We start from the raw sequence: 17377 nt of genomic DNA on the forward strand, positions 1-17377 counted from the left end.
CCACATGCCACACAGTTCAGTCCAGTCACTCAGTCATGTCTGACTCTTTGCAACCCCATGAACCACAGCACGCCAGGCCTCCCTGTCCATCACCAACTCCTGGAGTTTACTCAAACTCATGTCCATTGAGTCAGTGATGCCATCTAACCATCTCATCCTCTGTCATCCCCTTCTCCTCCTGCCTTCAATCTTTCCCAGCATCAGGGTCTGTTCCAGTGAGTTAGTTCTTTGCATCAGGTGGCCAAAGTATTGGAGTTTCATCATCAGTCCTTTCAATAAATATTCAGGACTGATTTCCTTTAGGATGGACTGGTTGGATCTCCCTGCAGTCCAAGAGACGCTCAACAGTCTTCTTCAACACCACAGTTCAAAAGCATCAATTCTTTGGTGCTCAGCTTTCCTTATAGTCCAACTCTCACATCCATATATGACTACTGGAAAAATCATAGCTTTGACTAGATGGACCTTTGTTGGCAAAGTAATGTCTCTGTTTTTTAATATGCTATCTAGGTTGGTCAGAACTTTTCTTCCAAGGAGCAAACCTCTTTTAATTTCATGGCTGCAGTCACCATCTGCAGTGATTTTGGAGCCCCCAAAAATAAAGTCTCTCACTGTTTCCATTGTTTCCCCATCTATTTGCCATGAAGTGATGGGACCAGATGCCATGATCTTAGTTTACTTAATGTTGAGTTATAAGCCAACTTTTCACTCTCCTCTTTCACTTTCATCAAGAGGCTCTTTACTTCTTTGCTTTCTGCCATAAGGGTGGTGTCATCTGCATATCTGAGGTTATTGATATTACTCCCAGCAATCTTGATTCCGACTTGTTCTTCCTCCAGCCCAACGTTTCTCATGATGTACTCTGCATATAAGTTAAATAGGCAGGGTAACAATATACAGCCTTGACGTACTCCTCTCCCGATTTGAAACCAGTCTGTTGTTCCATGCCCAGTTCTACATGTTCCATGTCCACACAGCATGGCCAAAATGTAAAACAAACAAACAAAACTATAAAACATGTAAATTTTATTTTCCCATGAGAATTCACTTGATCTGGCACGCAGTGATGCAGATTAACAGTTCTCAAATCAGAAAACGCCTGGGTATGAATTCAGCTCAGCCAGTTATTATGGTAATGTGACTTTAGGCAGATTATATCACCTCTTTGTGTATCTGTTTTCTAACCTTTAAAAGAAAATAATAATGGTAGCATTCCCAGCAAGTTATTATAAGATTTCAATGAGACAACATGTGTAGCAGACAGAGAGTACACAGAACTCAAAATCATGGCCATGATGTAGGCTGTTGTTGGTGTGTGTGTGTGTGTGTGTGAACACACCCAAGATCTGTACTTGGTGGACAGATGCTTGGATGTGATAGCTGTAGATTTCTACCTGTTATAAAGTGAACATCCTGTTATTTGGTTTAAAGAGGGACCAGAGTATTCTGGCTGATTTAAATATTCTTGTTAGTAGAGAAAATAAATCTGCCATAAACCTATGACAGATTTTTTTAATACTTGAACTTTCAAAAATGCTCTTAAAGCTCAGGTACTTCTGTAAATGGCTAAACCTTTCCTTGGTAAATCCGATGGTGACTTCGGGAAGCTTTTAGAACTCACAGTATATCCACATTGTCATTCTGAACATCAGTCGCGAGCCCACAGATGAGACTTGTTTAAGAGGCCTGCCGTGTCAGTGCCTACTCAATCACTCAGTTATGTCAGACTCTCTGCGACCCCATGGACTGTAGCCCATAAGCAGGCTCCTCTGTTCATGGGACTTCCCAGGCAAGAATACTGAAGTAGGTTGCCATTTCCTTCTCTAGGGTATCTGCCCGAACCCACATCCTGTATTAGCAGGCAAAGTCTTTACCACTGAGCCACCTGTTAAGCCCTAAAAAGATGGTAGATGGTCTCAATCTTGGAGAAATTGCCCTGTGATAACCCTATATTGTTCTTGTGTTTAATTCACAGACATTAAGTGAACCTTTTTGTGTTTGTTTCCAGGAGCTTCCCAAGAATCCAAAAACATCTCAGTTTTACTTCCAGTTGCTGGTAAGAATGTGTATGTATGTCTAACTAGAAGAATTGGGTCTCAAACACCTGATGTGGGTTAAAGATATGAGATAAATCTGTAACCTCTGGAGTAGGTAAAGATAGAAGACAGTCCTGGAACCTACATTTCTGCAGTACCCTCTGTGTTGGTCACCTGTGAACTTCTCAGGCCCCAGGTGGGCAATATACGAGTGGAATAAAGGTTGCCCTTACCTGTTGCACACATGAGAATGTATTTTATGAAAAATCTGCCATCCAACCTGTTGAGACAAGAAGTATTACTGGGGCAATCAGCTAACTCTTCGGGTGAAAATATTAAGTTCAATCTTTCTGCATCTCATATATCAGAATACAGTCCAGAGATATTGAAGAAAAAGAATAAAAATCTAGAAGAGTAAAATCTAGAAGAAAATATAAATAACCATAGATCCTTAGCCTTGGCAAGAACACAGAACAGTTGAGTAAATTGTCATATTACTTACATTTGCATTCTTATCTCAACCATAGAAAACATTTAGTGTGTGAAAGAGACACACTGGCAAAAAGTTATCTGGAAATAACAGAGATCATTCTAGGTGGTAGGATTATGGGTAGTTACTTTCTTTTTTATACTATATTTTCAAATCTTTCATGCCAGTTGATGTATGTCATTCTATAACCAGATAAAAATGAACATTATTTCCATGTCTAAGGAAGTGGGTGATTCTGAATCTAAGGCTAAAGAAAACACGAGTCTCCCCATTCGGTTTTTCTCTCCCCTCTGCCATCGTGTACTCTCTCTCTGTTATTTGTCTGAGCCCCTGCCTTTACTTATGTTAGGTATTGGGTTGGCCAAAGAGTTCGTTTGGGTTTTCCCATATGATGGCACAGAAAAACTTGAATGAACTTTTGGGCCAACCCGATACATGGCGTGTGGCCCCGCCTGTCTTCCCCACAGGAACATTCTGTCCGAGACCTGGTTGGCCCTGGCCCCTTCACCGTCCTGGCACCTTTATCTGCAGCCTTTGACGAGGAACCCCAGGTAAGCATGAAGCTAGAGGCAGGTAGGTGGAAGAGCTTTGGGACTGGAACACCATCTTTGGGCATCACCCTGGAACCAACACGAAAGACATTTCTAAACAGATTTAGAATCAGCTGGTGGTGACCAGCAATGAAAGGGGTTGCCTGTCAGTGTGGGAACCCCCATCAGGAGAAGCATTCAAGTGGATTTGGGGTCACCACTACCAGAGACTTCTAGAGGACACTCCTAAATAGGGTAGGAGGTTGGGAAAGACCAACCATTCTTAAACAATTTAAACCCTGATAGACACCCCTCCAAAAAAAAAAGAAAGAAATGCTACATTAATGGGATATAAATAGGTTCTTTTCTTACAGAATTTATCAGAGCCTTTACTGTCTAACATTCACTTGGACTCTTCATGCTGGATTATCCATTAATATATAATAATGTAGCAAGCATTTATTGAATGTTTCCAACCAGAGGGCTCCTAGCTCTGGCTGGAACCCTTGGATCTATTGCAGATTAAGGACTGGGACAAAGGGGGCCTGATGCCCCAGATTCTTCGGTATCACGTAATCACCTGCCACCAGCTGCTTCTGGAAAACTTGAAATTGACCCCAAATGCTACTTCTCTCCAAGGGGAGTCACTTGTCATCTCCGTGTCTCAGGTAGGAGAAGCCACTTCAGGAAGGTGCTCATTTTCCTTGGGCCCTCTCTCTTTCCTCTTCCTTAGCATAGTAAGAGTAATAATAACAACAACTAACGCATGTGGCAATGACTGCTGTATGCCAGCTACTATCCTCAGTATCCAACGTGTGTGTGCTAAGTCACTTCAGTCATGTCCGACTCTTTGAGACACATGGATTGTAACCTGCCAGACTCCTCTGTCCGTGAGATTTTCCAGGCAGCAATACTGGAATGGCTTGCCATGCCCTCCTCCAGGGGATCCTCCCACCCAAGAATCAAACCTGTGTCTCCTGCCTTGCAGGCGGATTCTTTATCGCTAAGCCACTGGGGATGTGTACTAACTGATTTAATCCTCAGAATCCCATAATGTAGATATTATTATTTTCCTCAATTAAAAAATTAGGAAACTGAACTCAGGTTAAGCAACTTTTCCAAGGTCACACAGCAAGTAAATACTAATATTAGAGCTGGAATTGAAGCTCAGAGGCAAGGCAGCCTCAGGTGGGCAAGAGAACTGCTTTCAGCAGAAGCTGGGGAGGGATGAAAGCTTTTGTTCAAAGCCTTGACCATGCTGATGCCTTCCCTCACCACAAAAAGAAACACATGGTGGCTATGGAATTCATGACAGAGGGGAAAATTATGTGGTGGGGTCAGAAGGGGGGCTGCTAGAGAAGACATGTGAAAGAGAAGCCGGTTTTGATCAGCTTATTATTTCATCCTGCAGAATCGCAGTGAAATACTTGCTTTGGTTAATTGTTCAGTCGCTAAATTGTGTCTGACTCTTTGCAACCCCATGGATTGCAGCACGCCAGGCTTCCCTGTCCTTCACTATCTCCCAGAGTTTGCTCAGACTCATGTCCATTGAGTCGGTGATGCCATCCAACCATCTCACTCCCTGTCGCCCACTTCTCTTCTTGCCCACCATCTTTCGCAGCATCAGGGTCTTTTCCAATGAGTTGGCTCTTCACATCAGGTGGCCAAAGTATTGGAGATTATTGCTATTAACTTCTCCAGGTGAAAATTACATTCTTGACTCAGATTTTTTAATAATCATAATTAGACATATGCTTAAGTAATTTGGATCTTCACATTTCGCCCACAGCTCTATTTGAACTTTCACCTCATGATGATTTAATATGTTCACAGAATATTTTGGAAGATGTGATTTTGTGTCTATTTCTCTTTGTACTCATTTCCTCTTTTTTCTTTTCTGGTTGATTTCAGGACACGGTGTTGATAAATAATAAAGCCAGGATCATATCCAGTGATATCATCTGTACAAACGGAATCATCCACGTCATAGACAAACTGCTGTCTCCCCAAAACTTGCTTATCACCCCTAAAGATGCCTCTGGAATGATTCTGGTGGGTGAACTCACTGTCAGACTCTCAGCATGGAGTGACTCACAAGATATAATTTATTCTCTCAATTCTGCTTTTGAAGCATTGTTCAAGACAGTTAAATTTTGCTGCTTCGGTCTCAAGTTACTATTAAAAACCTCATTGGCGCTTCCCTGGCGGTTTAGTAGTTAAGACTCCACACTTTCACAGCAGGAGATGCTGGTTTCAGTCCCTAGTCAGAGAAATAAGATCCCACAAGCCACATGGCACGCTACCCCCCAAAAACAAAACCTCATAAATACTGTTCTTGCCTGCATGCTAAGTTCCTTCAGTCGCATCCAAGTCTTTGCGACCCCCTGGACTATAGCCTGCCAGGCTCCTCTGTCCATGGGACTCTCCAGGCAAGAATTCTGGAGTGGGTTGCCATGCCCTCCTCCAGGGGATCTTCCCGACCCAGGGATCGAGCCTGAGTCTCTTATGTCTCCAGCATTGGCAGGCAGGTTCTTTACCAGTAGAGTCACCTGAGAAGCCCATAAGAAATACTATTCCTAGTAAGGAGTAAATAGGTGAAAGTCTACTTTAAATAGTTGACTGGATTTTTTATATTACTCTCTAGTTTCCACAAGGGGAGGGTGTGCATGGATATGGAAGATGGAGAAATTACATAGATGGATGATAATGATGATGAAAGAGATGATAGCTAAATAGATGGTCCACAGGTAGGTAGGCATGTAGGTTGATAGACAGACGGACAGATATCATTAAAACTAAACCAGGAGTAAAACATTTTCTCAATGGACAGAAAAGACACTTTCAACTTTTTCAACTTATTCGTGTTGGGTTCTTCATTGCAGACAGCCAAATCCACTGTATCTCATTTAAATTAAAAGGAGTTTCTAAAGAAGTTAAATATATCACCAAATCTCTTGGAACGCAAGAGAGCGTAATTCAGACACTACACAGCTGGGGACAAAGCAGCCGGGGACACTTGTGAGGGGAGGACCCCTGACTCCCCCACAGGGCTGTTGGAACCAGCTCTGCCTGTGCCCTCTGTCTCCAGCCCCATCGCTAGGACGCAAGAGCCTGCACACCAGATGCCTCCAGCCCTGTGGCCATCAGAAGATCTCATATCCCTGCTAGCAGCCACCACCTCCTCATGTCGTGTCTTTCTACCTATAAGTTTTGCACAAGCATTTCTGCTTGGGGGATCCCATGTCACACGTGGGACTCTAGCTGCGGGGCAGTCTGGGAAAATGTAATGCTTAGCCATCCAGCCCCTGGGATACAGAAAGGCAGGCGTACAACCTACAGAGCCTCCTATGTTATCTTCCCCTCATTTTATTCATTTGAGCTTTTGTTAAAGTGCTTTGTGAACTGTAGGAATAAGTTTCATTCCCATTCTTACTATCTTTGCAGCAAAATCTTACGACAGTGGCCATGAACCACGGCTACGGCAAATTTATCAACTTGATTCAGGTAAAAGCCTAGGAGAAAAGTTGCCTCGGGGGATGTGACCTGCCTAAAGAGGTTTGGTTTGTGGAGAGTTGTTTGTTTATTATGTAGTTTTTGTTTGCGGCACTAGCCAGCTATTGTGGGGTTTTAAGGAAGTGTAATGTTCTGGAGAGCAAAGTCATACTCTGCCACTCCATCCCCCAAATGTTTCCTAGCTGAGTTAGAAGTTAAAGTGTTTGAGGCTAGACTGAGGGAAAGGAATTAGGATGTGCCCATTCCTAACACAGGGGCTTCATGTCTGGAATGATCACCCCCTTTACTGAGATGGGGAAGCTGAGAGGCAAAGATGGGAAATCTCCGCCCGTTAGGCAGGCAGAAATTATATTTCAAACCATATTTTTCTGACTTCAGAGACAAGTCCCACGCATTGTGTAGAGAAACGTCTTGTTCAAAGATTTCAGAGAATAATCAGGTTCTTCCACGACCTCCCCTCCACCACCTACCCCAGCAGTCCCAGGAGGTCTCTAAGAGCCCTGGGGTCCCCATAGCACAGACTACAAACCTCTCTGCAGACCAGCAATTTCCAAAGGGGTCTGGGGCTCGGACTCTCTGGGGAGCTTTTTAGGAAAGGAGATTGGAAGGTGCTCATGGTAAGAATCTCCCGTGGTGTGACAGACCCGGGTCTGTGCCCACCCACCCACTCCGCAAACCTAGTGCTCCCACACCTGGCATCAGGCCTGCTTGAACACAAGCTGTTATAGCAAGTGAAAAGTCTCTCTGGGTCTCAAAAAGTGGGAATAATAAAGCTTACTTCATAGGGTTGTTGGGAAAACTACAAGAAAAAATGTATATGATGCACTCCTGTTATAGAAGATTCTCAAAATGATTCTTTGCCAGTCACCTTGCAATTTCTTTTTTGAGTCTATGTGATCTAGAAATCCTCTAAATATACACAAATATCTCAATATTGTATAGGTTTCACATTTTTAAAGGAAATACAGGAAAAGTGCTAAGTGGGTCTTCCAGAAATTAAAACGGTTTGGACAAGAGGAGTGGCCAAAAACGGTCTTGCTAAAGTGTGTTTCCCTATTAACAAAGCCCAGAGTTGGCCTTGCTGTTTTACTTTCTAAGAAAATGAGAGTCAGAATGACAGGAGTGTGAAGAAAGCCTCCAGTTTCAGGCTGAATCTCGCTTACACCAGCCAGAGGCCTGAGAAGCCCCCTGGCGGGCACAGAGAGGGTACAGGCTGGCTTTTGCTCTGGCCCTTGGTACCAGAGCTAGTGCTTCTTGGCTGGGCTCTGGGGCACACCTGACCAGCTCCTTGTGTTTCAGGACTCTGGCTTGCTGAGCGTCATCACAGACCCCATCCACACCCCAGTCACACTTTTCTGGCCCAGCGACCGAGCCCTCCAAGCCCTGCCCCGTGAACAACAGGATTTCCTGTTCAACCAAGGCAACGAGGACAAGCTGAAGGAGTACTTGAAGTTCCACGTGATCCGGGACGCCAAGGTACTCTGTTTTCACACAGACGGGCATGGCACGGCTGTCCTCGGGGTGATCAAATCCAGGAGTTGTCTTTACCCCTCACTCTCCGTGGTGTGGGGAGGTCTGAGCATCCCCTGCCCCTGCTGTGTCCTCCTCTGACTGGCTGTGGGGAGCTGACCACAGGAGCATAGCTCATCTGGTTCTGTTTCTCTCCCGCCATTGTTTTATTTCCCCTAACTTTAGCCAATAGTCAAAAGCATCCTTCCCCTCTTCTACAGCAGACCAGCTCCCTCCCTTCCCTAGTCCCCAAGGCCAAGTGTCTCTTGAGGATAGTTCCCACGTTTCTCCCAGGTAGACTCTTTCTCCCCCAATTCCAGAGTTTCCAGGCAAAGGATGGATTCATCCAGCTGTGACCAGTTGTTGGCGCGTGTACCGATCGACTGCGATTAGGGAAGCAGGCTCTTGTAGGAACATGACAGCTCTTGCTAAAACCCTGTCCCTCTGAATCCTCCGCCAGGACCCTGCTTTCCCCCAGGAGTGAGGCATCGAATCCAGGAGGGCCTGCTGCCCTTACTTCGGTTAATTTGCAGGACCTGTGTTAGTTTTCTAGGCTTCCATAACCAATGACCGCAAACTGGGTGACTTGAAACAGAAATAAGTCCCCTCAGAGTTCTGGAGACTGGAAGTCTGAGATCAAGGTGTTGACAAGGTTGTTCCTGCTGGAACTCCTGAGGGAGAGACTGTCCCCTGCTTTCTTCCTGGCTTTTGGGGGTGTCCAGACATCCTCGGCATCCCAGGCTTGTAGCTGCGTCCCTCCAGTCTCTGCTTCTGTCGTCACACGGCTGGCTGGCCTCTCCCTGTGCGTTTCTGTGTCTTCACTTGGCACTCTCCTCTTCTCTCTTCTTAAGATGACACCAGCCTTTTTGGGTTAAGGGCCCACTCTACCCCGGTATGGGCTTCCCTGGTGGCTCAGACATTAAAGAATCTGCCTCTAGTGCAGGAGATCTGGGTTCGATCCCTGGATCAGGAAGATCCCCTGGAGCAGGGAATGGCTACCCACTCCAGTATTCTTGCCTGGAGAATTCCAGGGACATAGAAGCCCAGCCGGTTACAGTCCATGGGGCCGCAGAGAGTCGGACATGACTGAGTGACTAACAGTCTCACTATCTAATGTGACCTCATCTCAACCAACTACATCTGCAATGATCTCATTTCCAAGGAAGGTCACATTCTGAGGTAATGGGGACCTAGACTTCAGTGAAACTTTTGAGGGGTCACAATTCAACCCATCACAGCGCCCTGTTGCAATTTCCCTAACCCTGGTCTGCCGCAGGCTTCATGCAGCAACACAGTGTCTTCCATGGACTCCTGAGCATAGAAGGGGAAGGAAGGGTGACTGAAACAAGCTGGAGGAGACTTTCCTACAGAAAAAAAGTCCAACTTCCTAGAGAATCCACACTTATTCTTCCTTTTGATTCTATCTACTGTCATTTTGAAGCTGGAGTTATTAGAACTCAGAAAAAACTTGTATCTAAATTTGGTTTGTTAGCAAAGCTCCTTCTTCAACCCAGATTCAGGGTATTAATGTGATCCCATCACTCCTACAGGTCTTGGCAGTGGATCTCCCCAAATCTGCTACCTGGAAGACCCTGCAAGGTTCTGAGCTGAGTGTGAAGTGTGGAGCTGGCAGTGACATCGTGAGTATTGTCACCCAGAGCAGGGGCCGGGGCAGAGAATGCATGCCCCAACCATTGCCACTTCCAGGAGATATTTCATTTTTTCCCACATTGGCAGCAAGTTCTTTCTTTCACTGCTTTCATGACTGTATCCCCTGAATAAGTGAATATGAAAACCCTGATAAATCCTGGCCAGCCCAAGCCCTCACCAGGTGTCAGGGAGCCCCCCTTACACTTGTAGAAAGTGGCTTCTGGTTGATTTTTCAGAAGATTTATTTTCCAGTGTGAGACACTTCCCTGAAACAAGAAAGAACACTGTCATTCCTTTCCCTTCCTTCCTGGCCCCTCTACAGCCTCCTCTCCAGCCCTGTCTTGGCAGTCAGAGCCGGCTCTGGGATATATCTACTTAGATCAGCAAACAGAGAGAAAATTTGCAATTTTCACCTTCTTTGGCTAGTTCCTGACAATATTACCTTCCTGTAATTCCACATGATAAGTAGATTTGGTGGGATAATAGTAGCTACATGCTGTATCTTATATTTAATGGAAAATGACAGTGGCTTAAATGACAGGGTTTAGCTCTCTTTAAAAAAAAAAAAAAACACAAGTAGCCAATCCTGAGCTAGTATGATAGCTCACTGAGGGAGCTCCTTCTGTCTTTCTGCTCTGTAGCATGTATTTCTAGCCTCACAGTCACCTCAAGGTCCAACATGACTGCTGGAGGTCCAGCCATCACATTTACTTTCCAGGCAGAAGAAAGTGAAAAAGCAATTTACCTCCAAACTGAGTTGGTTGCCTTCAAGGAGCCTTCAGAGAAGTCTCAGACACCATTTTGTTTACATCTTCTGACAAGCGAGAATCCCTCTTGATGATTGGATTGGAATGGCATTAAATTTGTTCCTGAATCCAAAGAGTGTTAACATCTTTACATCCCAACTTCTGGAAAGTTATCTCAATATACTTATACTCTTTAGATCAGCTACACTATCTCCATAGAAACTGGGCACTTATCAAAGGAAGAATGTCAGCTGTTCATCCTGAGTGCCCGGAGAAGGCAATGGCACCCCACTCCAGTGCTCTTGCCTGGAAAATCCCATGGACGGAGGAGCCTGGTGGGCTGCTGTCTATGGGGTCGCACAGAGTCGGACACGACTGATTAGCAGCAGCAGCATCCTGAGTGCTAATAAGGCTTTTAGAGCACCTTGTATTCAGAGTACCATTTAGTTAAACTTTATATGCAATGTAATCATTAATCCTATCCACCTGGTGAAAACAATTAAACCTCAGTGAAGTTTAGGGATTGGCTCATATAGTGCAAGAGTGAAAGTGCGAGGATTCAACTACAGTTTTCTAGTGTTCTTTCCACTGAATCACACTGTGTGCATCCTATCAAACACTACTGAGATTTCTTTTTCTTTTCATAGAACTTTCTAAAAGCATTTTGCTTCCTGCTGGGGGTAGGGTGGGGAATATATCCATCAATTTACTAGCTGTGTGGACTTTAGGAAGGGATGCTCAAGGATTGTTGCAAGAATTAAACAAAACAATGTATCTAGAGCATGATTTAGACAATGTCTTGTTGTTCAGTCAATAAGTTGTGTGACTCTTTGAGATCCCATGGACTGCAGCACATTAGGCTCCTCTATCCTTCACTATTTCCTGGAATTTGCTCAAACTCATGTTAATTGTGTCAATGATGCCATCCAACCATCTCATCCTCTGTTACCCCCTTCTCCTGCCCTCAATCTTTCCCAGCATCAGGGTATTTTCCAATGAGTTGGTTCTTTGCATGTGGCCAAAGTATTAGAGCTTCAGCTTCAGCATCAGTCCTTCTAATGAATGTTCAGGGTTGATTTCCTTTAGGATTGACTGGTTTGATCCCCTTGCAGTCCAAGGGATTCTCAAGAATCTTCTCCAGCACCACAATTCAAAAGCATCAGTGCCTACTGCATGTGAAAAAGAAGTTGCTATCATTATAAGGTTAAAGCTTGTCACTGTACATTTTGGAAAGGAAGTGGTACCAGAGTTTTGCTAGGTGCTGTCATTAGATAAGAAAGCTGGGTAACTACCCATGAAGTGGCCGTGTCAACCAGGTTTGTCGTGAACCAGGGTCAGGCCACATCTGCCCCACCTTGTCACCCCCACCACCACCATCTGTACTTTGATGGAGCAGTATTGCCGAGTGGCCAGGAGTGGGGTGCTGAGGCTGCCAACCTGGGCATGAATACCCACACCACCACTTACTGATCGTGTGACCTTGGTGAGCTACCTAACAACTCACTGCCTCAGTTTCCTCATCTGTAAGTGGGAACACCAGCAACAGTAGCCACATCCTAGGGTGGCCGTGAGGATTGAAGGAACTCGCATAGGTAAAGCACAAAGAACAGTACTTGGATATAATACATTCTAAGCATTGGTGATGTAGACGTTGATATCAATACATATCAGGTCTTTCTGCCTCTGGTAGGTTCTGGCCACACTCCATGGCCTGAGAAGCGGAGAAGTCTGAGGACCACTGACTGTTCACCCTCTCTCCCTGTCTCGCAGGGCGACCTCTTCCTGAACAGCCAAACGTGCAGAATTGTGCAGCGGGAGCTCTTGTTTGACGTGGGTGTGGCCTACGGTATCGACTGTCTGCTGATTGACCCCACCCTGGGGGGCCGTTGCGACACTTTTACCACCTTCGATGTCTCGGTCAGTCCTGAAAACACTACTGTAGAAGAGACCCCTGGGCCAACAAACAGCCCTTGTGACCTCGCGTGGACCTGCTGTGAAGACCCAGAGGACTGGTCCCCAGCGAGCAGGGGAACCAGGGGGTCAGGAGGCCACAGGACAGGGCTTTTCAGATTCGCCATCAACAAGCATCTGCTCAGTCCTGTGCAGACCTTGCCCATTCTCATTCATCCCCCACCCAGTCACCCCCTCACCATGAAGCGAGCAGCTGTTGGGGACCAACTGGATGCCCTGTTCTGCCAATCATTTTCAAACCCACTCATCCACTCAGTCATTCACTTATCCGTTCAGCAAGCAGTTTTCGAGCCTCTGCCAGAATAAGCCATGTGAAACTGCCATGTTTGACAGAATATGACTACAAAAATGGCCATGTCATATGGTTCCATCTGATATATGCTGCCCATACTTCCATTCACTTGCTCATGCACTAGCACTGATTGAGCCTGTCCCGGGCCCTGCACTGTGTGAGGCACACGTGCATTTCACACTCGTTCATCCATCCAGTACCGTTTACTGAGTATGACCTTTGAGCCTACTGTTTGGCTCAGTGCCCATCTTACCCCTATCCAATAATAGAAGTAAAGTAAAAGTAAAGTCGCTCAGTCGTGTCTGCCTCTTTGAGACCCCATGGACTGTAGCCTACCAGGCTCCTCTGTCCATGGGATTTTCCAGGCAAGAGTACTGGAGTGGGTTGCCATTTCCTTCTCCAAATAATAGAAGTAGTGATCATCAACTCCCTTATGTCAATTTGGAAATTGAGTCTCAAAGAGATGAAGTGACTTAAATGGCAAAGTCTGTGACCAGTTGATTTCTGGTCACAGGTGACTTATAGGCATTCGATAAACATCTAAATTACTAGAATACCAATCATCCAAAGTAGGAGGTGAAAAAACAATTAACTTCTTAACTTCCAAAGTATATATATATACACATTTTTTTTCAGTTAATCATTTTTCCTCACAAATCCCCTGAAAATCAATAGCAAGAATTCGTATCCCTATTTTATAGATTAGAAGACTAAGGATCAAAGAATGTGATTTCACAGAAATTTCACAGCTGATCTCTAAGGGGACTGACCCTGTATCCACATTTCCCATGGCTGTTATACCATGTGCAGCGTGACCCTGCCCTGGTGCCCCTTCATCTAACGGGGAACTTACCACCCCAGAGAACTAAACCAAGGCACTGAGACCCAAGACAGACCTTCAGAATTCTCTATGGCAAAATTGCAATACATTTGTTTTTATATTCTTAATCATAGCCAGAATCTTAATCAAGATTAAGTTCGTAGTCAAATAGCATTAACCAGGGGCATTTGCTTGTGTTTCCCAATATTCTGGATTTTTAAGTGTTTCTTTTCTTGCATACTAGGGGAATTGTGGAAACTGTTTCTATACTCCCAGTTGCCCCAAGTGGACTAAACCAAAGGTAACTATGAACACAGTGATAATGTTTGGAGAGTGAGAGGTTTGTTTCTTTATTAGACCCAAGTTGCCTTATAGGTGTGGGTGTGTGTGCATCTGTGGGTGTGTTATAACTGCGTGTGACTAATTCATGTCTTTCTTTCAACAATCAGGCCACTGGGATGAGAGGTGAACATTCTTAGCCCAGGGAAATGGTCAGCCCACTTTTAAAATCTAGAAGAGTCATGGGATTAAAGACCTAGAAAGGGTTACAAAAATAATGCTAATTATAAAAATAATAGTTGCCTTTAGTTGATTGCTGCTCATGTCCCTGGCTCTATGTTGGACTCTTTATTTTGACATTATCCCCATTCCCATTATAATACAGGAAAATACATTACTACAATTTATGACAAATGAGTCTCAGAAAGAGTAAGCAATCAGCCCAAGACCACACAGTTATAAGGAACAAAGCTAGGATTAGAGCCTAGAATACAATGTAAGAGTAATGGTTAAGACAATGAAATTTGGAGTCCACAGTTACGGGGTCAAATTCCAGTGGGTAGTCTTTGACAAGTCACTTAATCTATATGTTTTTGCCCCTGCACAATGGAGCTAATAGCTCTGTTTGTGATTATTAGGAAAAGTAAGTTTTCAAATGTGGGTACAGAGCCTGGCACAGAGTAAGTACTAGTTAAATACTGGTTTAAGCACTTACTCCAAAGTCAAGCTCTTTCTACCCTACTAGTAACCCCTCTAACAGAAACACCTCTACAAAAATGAACTGTGACCCCATTCCCTCTCTACTGACGATCTTGGGGGCTTGCCAGACCTCTCTCCTGATAGAAAGCTACCTCTTTTGACCCCACTTCTTCCCCAGGTAAATTCATCTTTTGCAAACAGCTCTAAAGGCCCCCAAGCCCTTCTTAAAGTGGGGTGAAATCTTTCTGTGGACTCCACCTCTGCCCCCTCCCCATTCATTTGCCTCTCTGTGCCCCTAAGAAAAGAATTCCCTGCACAGGGCTCTTGGCCATTTGAGTCCTATTTTCAACTTGGGCAGTACCTAGGATCCTCCACTGGGGGCAGACTAGAGCCCAAGAGCCCGAAGACAGGGATGGAATGTGGAGGGATGGTTCGATCTCTTCCTTTAGGGCCAGAAGCAGAAGTGTCTGTATGACTTGCCCTTCAAGAAGAACCTGGAAGGCTGCAAAGAACTTTGCACTCTGGTGATACAGCTCCCCAAGTGCTGCAAGGGCTACTTCTGGCCAGACTGTCAGGGTGAGGGCGCCTCTTATTTTCTTGTGATTTTTGAAATGATTGTACAATCACTGTGGAGCATTTGAAAGTACCAGAAGTATAAAGTTTAAGGTGGGAGTGGGGAAGCAGGCGAGTATATTGTACTTAATGATTCTACTAAGAAAAGATCCAAAAGCAATTATTCTGAAGAGTTATGTAGCTTTCCTTTTTTCCTTTTCATATCCAGTTTTTACAGAGCTGAGATTCTGCTGTGCAAAGATTGTAAATCATGTGTTTTCTGCTTAATGTTATAGAATAAGACATTTCCCATGGTACTAGCAACACTATATTTTATTTTTTAAATGATACTGATTGCAGTCTATGATACTGATAAGCACACTAGTTTAAATGCATCTAAGGACATCCACCTCGGCAGGGTGTTATATCAATGTGGTATGTGTGGGCCATTATTTCCTGAAAACTCCCCTGTTATAAGATGTATAACATCACCCTTCCTCCCTAACTTCACAACTTTTCAGGGAAGGGCTCCTGAAACCCCTGGGTCTAGATACAACTTCTAGCTAATAATGCAGCAGCAACAGCATAACAAATGCCATAGACTTTCCTGTCTGCCATGCACTGTTTTAAATGAGCACATTTATTGAGTGCTACTTCCCATACAGGGCTTCCCTGGTGGCTCAGTGGTAAAGAATCCTCCTGCCAGTGTAGGAGATGCAGGTTCGATCCCCGGGTTAGGAAGATCCCCTGGAGAAGGAAATGGCGATCCACTCCAGTATTCTTGCCTGGGAAATCCCATGAACAGAGGAGCCTGGCGGGCTACAGTCCAGTCCATCAACTTAATAATGAAATAACAAAACAATTTCCCATATATGACAATACATCTGAACCTCTCAACAAACCCTAAGAAGCAGCTTCAATTGTCACCCCCATTTTACAGATGAGAAAATAGAGATACAAATTGGATAAGAAGCAAGTTCAAGTTCCCCCATTGTGTCTCCAGGAGCCATGATTTTAGGTAAAATGGGCTTCCCTGGTGTCTCAGCGGTAAAGAGGCTCAGTCCCTGGGTGGGTGAAGATCCCTGGGAGAAGGAAATGGCAACCCACTCCAGTATTCTTGCCTGGAAAAATCCCATGGACAGAGGAGCCTGGCGGGCTACAGTCCACGGGGTCACAAAGAGTTGGACTCGACTTAGTGACTAAACCACCACCATACTCTATTTATCATGATCCAGTTGAGAAAATTCTGGGCTGAGAGTCCACACAATTACTCAACCTTCACGCCACTCTCCATCACTAAAGCATAGACCATTCACCAAAGTCAGCGCCATCCCTTATGTTTGTTCAGTGCTTTATATTTTCACATGCTGCCAATTACAGTATTTCATTTGATCCTCATAGTCACAACATGGAATAGGGCAAGTGGGCATCATCACCAGCCTCTAGAGCTAAGAGAACTGAAGCTCAGAGCAAGTTCATTATTCAGCCCAGACCAACAAACCCAGGTCTGAGTGTATGCTCAGTCACTTCAGCTGTGTCCAAGTCTGCAACGCCATGGATTGTGTAGCACACCAGGCTCGCCTGTCCATGAGACTCTCCAGGCAAGAATACTGGAGTGGTTTGCCATTTCCTCCTCCAGGGGTCGTCCTGACCCAGGGATCAAACCCATGTCTCTTAAGTCTCCTGCATTGGCAGGCGGTTTCTTTACCAAATCCTGGTCTCCTGACCCCCAAATACAGTGCGCAGTTCAAAACGTCACCCTTCCAGTCCTATAAGATACATTTAAACCATCAGGCAGTGACACTATATGGATGTGTCCCCGGGACAACAGACCTCCTGCATTAATGGAGGAAAGAACCCACAGCCAAGGTCAGGTTAGCAGCACAATTACAAAGGCACTGAACTGCTCTGGGCTTGGGGAGACTGCTGAGTCCCTGCTGTTTCTTCTCTTCCAGCCTGCCCCGGAGGCCCAGACACCCCGTGTAATAACCGGGGCACCTGCCTGGATCCGTACTCGCCCAGCAGACAGTGTAAATGCAACAGCGGCTTCAACGGGACAGCGTGTGAGCTGTGCTGGCCGGGGAGATTCGGGCCTGACTGTCAGCGTACGTGGGACCCCCTCCACTGAGCGTTCGCCTGCCATCAGGGGCGCGTGCCCGCTGCCCTGACGCATACCATCCACCTGAGCTAGAAGCATCCTTCCTCTTTTTCCCAGCCTCCCATGTGCCTGCTCTTTTTTCCTCCTTGGAAATTTTCCCAATTTCCATCCACTGAAAGAAACGCATCCATA

At 45.2% G+C, this 17377-nt stretch overlaps 1 protein-coding gene across 1 annotated transcript in view; it reads left to right on the top strand.

Annotated features, from left to right (window-relative positions):
• Nucleotides 1-17377, top strand: part of STAB2 (stabilin 2) — a 164092-nt gene that overhangs the window by 118370 nt on the left and 28345 nt on the right. Inside the window, exons 46-56 of the mRNA XM_065921136.1 lie at nt 2009-2056; nt 2994-3077; nt 3578-3724; nt 4968-5108; nt 6501-6560; nt 7869-8045; nt 9629-9718; nt 12245-12391; nt 13802-13858; nt 14985-15111; nt 17043-17192. Coding sequence (XP_065777208.1) covers nt 2009-2056; nt 2994-3077; nt 3578-3724; nt 4968-5108; nt 6501-6560; nt 7869-8045; nt 9629-9718; nt 12245-12391; nt 13802-13858; nt 14985-15111; nt 17043-17192 — 1228 coding nt within the window. The remainder of the gene's footprint in view (nt 1-2008; nt 2057-2993; nt 3078-3577; nt 3725-4967; nt 5109-6500; nt 6561-7868; nt 8046-9628; nt 9719-12244; nt 12392-13801; nt 13859-14984; nt 15112-17042; nt 17193-17377) is intronic.

Source organism: Muntiacus reevesi, chromosome 1 (genome assembly GCF_963930625.1).
Source record: "Muntiacus reevesi chromosome 1, mMunRee1.1, whole genome shotgun sequence".
In the NCBI taxonomy this organism is placed as follows: domain Eukaryota; kingdom Metazoa; phylum Chordata; class Mammalia; order Artiodactyla; family Cervidae; genus Muntiacus; species Muntiacus reevesi.